Raw genomic sequence first — 4181 nt, 5'->3', positions numbered from 1 at the left:
ACTCTGTAAAGCTAACACTCTACTCTGTAAAGCTAACACTCTACTCTGTAAAGCTAACACTCTACTCTGTAAAGCTAACACTCTATTCTATAAAGCTAACACACAACTCTGTAAAGCTAACACTCTACTCTGTAAAGCTAACACTCTATTCTATAAAGCTAACACTCTATTCTATAAAGCTAACACTCTACTCTGTAAAGCTAACACTCTACTTTGTAAAGCTAAAACTCTACTTTGTAAAGCTAAAACTCTACTCTGTAAAGCTAACACACAACTCTGTAAAGCTAACACTCTATTCTGTAAAGCTAACACTCTATTCTATAAAGTTAACACTCTATTCTATAAAGTTAACACTCTACTCTGTAAAGCTAACACTCTACTCTGTAAAGCTAACACTCTACTTTGTAAAGCTAACACTCTACTCTGTAAAGCTAACACTCTACTCTGTAACTACATCACTTCTCTGTAAAGCTAACACTCTACTCTGTAACTACATCACTTCTCTGTAAAGCTAACATACTATTCTGTAACTACATCACTTCTCTGTAAAGCTAACACACTACTCTGTAAAGCTAACTCTCTATTCTGTAAAGCTAACACTCTACTCTGTAAAGCTAACACTCTACTTTGTAAAGCTAACACTCTACTTTGTAAAGCTAACACAGGTACTCTGTTTGTTTGTTATGGATTTCGTGCAAAGTGAATGTTTTTTTTATATGTATTTAACGAGTACTCGTGCCAATGCAGCAGTCAGTTACCAAACAATGATTTATTAACACCATGATATTTATTGTTGAGATACTGTCAACATATTTGGTATGTTATCATTGTTTGTTAATTTACTGCTACTGGGTTACCATTACAAAAAGGATTTTTAAACATTATTTCTTGTGTTACTGTACTGAAAAAAATACAACTTATATGTTTAAAGTTGTTAAATCAATTGGTCACTAATAAAGAGCCACTCATACAGTACAACAGGTGTTTTATTTAAACATAAATTGAAAGAACATTAAAATTTTATAAAATTACAAAGCTTTATGAACCTTAGTAAATCCTTTTATTTTCATTAAATGTTGAAGATAAAAGATGCCAATATATCAGTCACTTCTGTTAATCTGTGAGATATAAGTAATGATAAAGTAAAAAAAATGTATCAAGAAGTTTTATATTCTGATATTTCTAGTAGATTTTTAAGATATTTTCACATAACAGTTAATATCAATATTCTGAAAATTACAAAAACATTTGGTTGAAAAAACACAACTTTAAGGCCAAGAGAATTAGTGGTGTTTACTGTTACATACCATTGATAACTAGCCCCTACTATTCAATACCAAACATTAGTAACTGTCCCTTTTCTTTTCCTACATTAATGTACAGAAACTGACCTGTGCATTATTTACAACAAGTCGAGCCAGGAAGAGCTTTACATTCTTGTGCACTTCAGAGTTATTTAGCTTATCGCATAAACCTTCCAGAAATTTGGGAACAGGAGTGATACTTTTCTAGGAAGAAATATAAAGGAAATACATAAGCTAACACTGAAAATTTACATGGAACATTAATAAAAACAGAAGAATGTGGGCAACATTTTTGTTCCAATGTAAACATTATTATAGTTTGAGCACCAATTATACTTAAGTCTCTTAACAAAAACTTATAAATAACAGTGAATCATCAAATATTCTGTCATTATTCTAAGTCCTAATAATGCAATGGAGCCAAAATAATGTACTGTCTAGGAATGAAAGTGAAATAAATATGTAGACTTCACATTTTATAGAACACATAAAACAGCCAAACATACATACTAAATTACTATAAACTAGCATAGGTACCTGGCAAAGCAAGGCTTAAAAAGTAATGTGATAAAATGAGGGGCATGGGCCACCTTTTCCATTATTTTGAGCTGTAACACATGAACCATCTTTCTGATGCAGATATATCCATACAACGTGCAGCATTAAACATAACTTTTGTTTAGTGTCCACTTCAGATATTTTGCTACCAACTTCCTTATTCCATTGAGCCCTCACTCTTATCATTAAGGCAGTAAAATCGATATTACTGTCAGATTTGAACCATTCATCTGATTGTTTAACTATTTCAACTTGATTCTGGGGGGGTTCCTGAGTTCATATAACAAATTTCTTCAATTTCAGCTTGTTTCTCACAACACTTTATAACATCAAACAGACAGACAACTCTGTTTTATATATAAATATAGCAAATTCTATTACATGGATTCTGCTCAACATATGATTCAACAGATTGCTGAACATTACAAGGTCTGTACACCAAAAATCCAAAGTTGGGTTAAGGGAAAGAAAATGCGAGTAGTTCGAGTAATTCACCTTTTAACAAATTAAACCTAATTTATAATGTCTCTCTTCAGAATTATTATTGGTAGTTTCAAAAAATAACCACAATTAAAATTACCCAAAGAAGGCATTTCATGATAGCTTGATTTTATACTTTTTTCTCTATGGAAAATTTATGGTTACATAAACAGCAAAGAAAAAAAATCATCTCATACGAATCATGTTACGGATCATTATTAAACTACGTTTATTAAGTATAAAAATAAAAGAAGGTGTCTGTGTACTTGTGCTATAGCAACATGTGTTTTGATATCCAAAATCAGTGTGACAAATACTTAAGTGTTCTAGTAACAAGTGTCCAGACACTTGACTTCTAGCTACCATGAGGTTATTGTCACCATGTTACCTGATCAGTAGCAGCAATAATTCCTTTCTGTTGCATAGTTTGAAGAAGTGCTGTCAGAGAAGCCATACATTCATGTCTATTCAGATCATCATTTTCCAGTTCTATATAATCATTCACCATGATGACCTGTCTTTCCTGAAAACACAAAAATTTGATTTCTAAACATTTTTTGTAAAATTCACATAAGAAAATTTTTACTCATCATTTTCTATCTTATGTTACTTGTAGCCCATTTTAGTTTCCACACTATTTTGGATTTATTTTTTAATCACCCCTTTAGCCCTCCTTCTCATTAATTCTTATGTTTCAAAAAGTTTCTTTGCCCACCCTATTCCTGATTTTTGTTCACCAGAGACTAATCCCAGCTGGAACAATCACAATAAAAGCTAATCTATAAATTTGCTTTGATGTTTTTGTGTCGAGCTGCTACAAATACCCAAGATGAAAAACACTCACTTTTACACTTCATTTCATTCCACATTTATCTAATTTCTGAAACTACTCACATTACAGTTTCTTATTTTATGATTCCTCAAAGTCTTCATTCTACATGATTTCTAATGCATCTACAAGATAACTGCTAACCTACTGGAAATAATTCATTTATAAATGTACTTAAAACATGTTTTCTCTTATAACATGAGTAAAAGAAGAAGATGCAAAAAAAAATATTAAAACCATGCACAATCTCTTTCAACCCCCCTGTTTTGGAAGACCTTATAAACTGTACTATCATATAAGTATGAAGACTGACCTGAGTTCAGTGTCGAATCCAGACCTTTCAACCAGGGAGGAGAATGAATTCAAATTCAAATTTGACAAAATGGAAAATACTGTATTTCAAAGGGGAATTTTTTGCACAGGGGAAGTTTCTCCTGAACACCCTCTGAATTCAACACTACCTGAGACTATTGTGCTGAAGTGTAATGTTCAATCTTAATCTTCCACAAAGGTTTCTATAATAGCATGCTAAAAACAGCAGTTTTTACTAATTATTCTTTTGCTACACTTTTTACCTGTTCCAACATTTTCATAATACGTTCTAATGTTTAATTCTCAACATAATTAACATATGCCCCCCTCTCTCTTAAGATTCATTTGTTTCAGAACTTTATGCACAGCTAAACATTGGCTATCTGCACTAACCCTAACTAATGTTTAGCTGATACATTACAGGAAAGCAGCCAGTCAACAACATCCACTGCTAGATTTTGGGCTGTTCTTTTTTGTTTAAGAGCAGGAGTTGACAGTCAAACGTATTATGTATATATGGCTCGAAAGTGATGAGTGCATTTTAGGGGCAAAAAGTACCAAATCGTGAATCTTCACAATCTGGGCATATTACCTGCTCAACCCCTCTCGCTCTCTTAAAAAAAATTAAATTGTAAACTTTTGCAACATTTCTACATTAACAATGAATTAAAACATAAATTAATTAAGTTTAAACATCT

General features: G+C 31.9%; 1 protein-coding gene across 1 annotated transcript in view; it reads right to left on the bottom strand.

Moving 5' to 3' along the window:
* Positions 1-4181, bottom strand: part of LOC106463453 (DNA-dependent protein kinase catalytic subunit-like) — a 169878-nt gene that overhangs the window by 74671 nt on the left and 91026 nt on the right. The window contains exons 48-49 of the mRNA XM_022390945.1: positions 2731-2865; positions 1392-1508 (exon numbers count right to left, since the gene is read on the bottom strand). Coding sequence (XP_022246653.1) covers positions 1392-1508; positions 2731-2865 — 252 coding nt within the window. The remainder of the gene's footprint in view (positions 1-1391; positions 1509-2730; positions 2866-4181) is intronic.

The sequence above is a fragment of the Limulus polyphemus genome, unplaced genomic scaffold (genome assembly GCF_000517525.1).
Source record: "Limulus polyphemus unplaced genomic scaffold, Limulus_polyphemus-2.1.2 Scaffold1412, whole genome shotgun sequence".
Lineage (NCBI taxonomy): Eukaryota > Metazoa > Arthropoda > Merostomata > Xiphosura > Limulidae > Limulus > Limulus polyphemus.
This window is presented reverse-complemented; position numbering and strand designations above follow the sequence as displayed.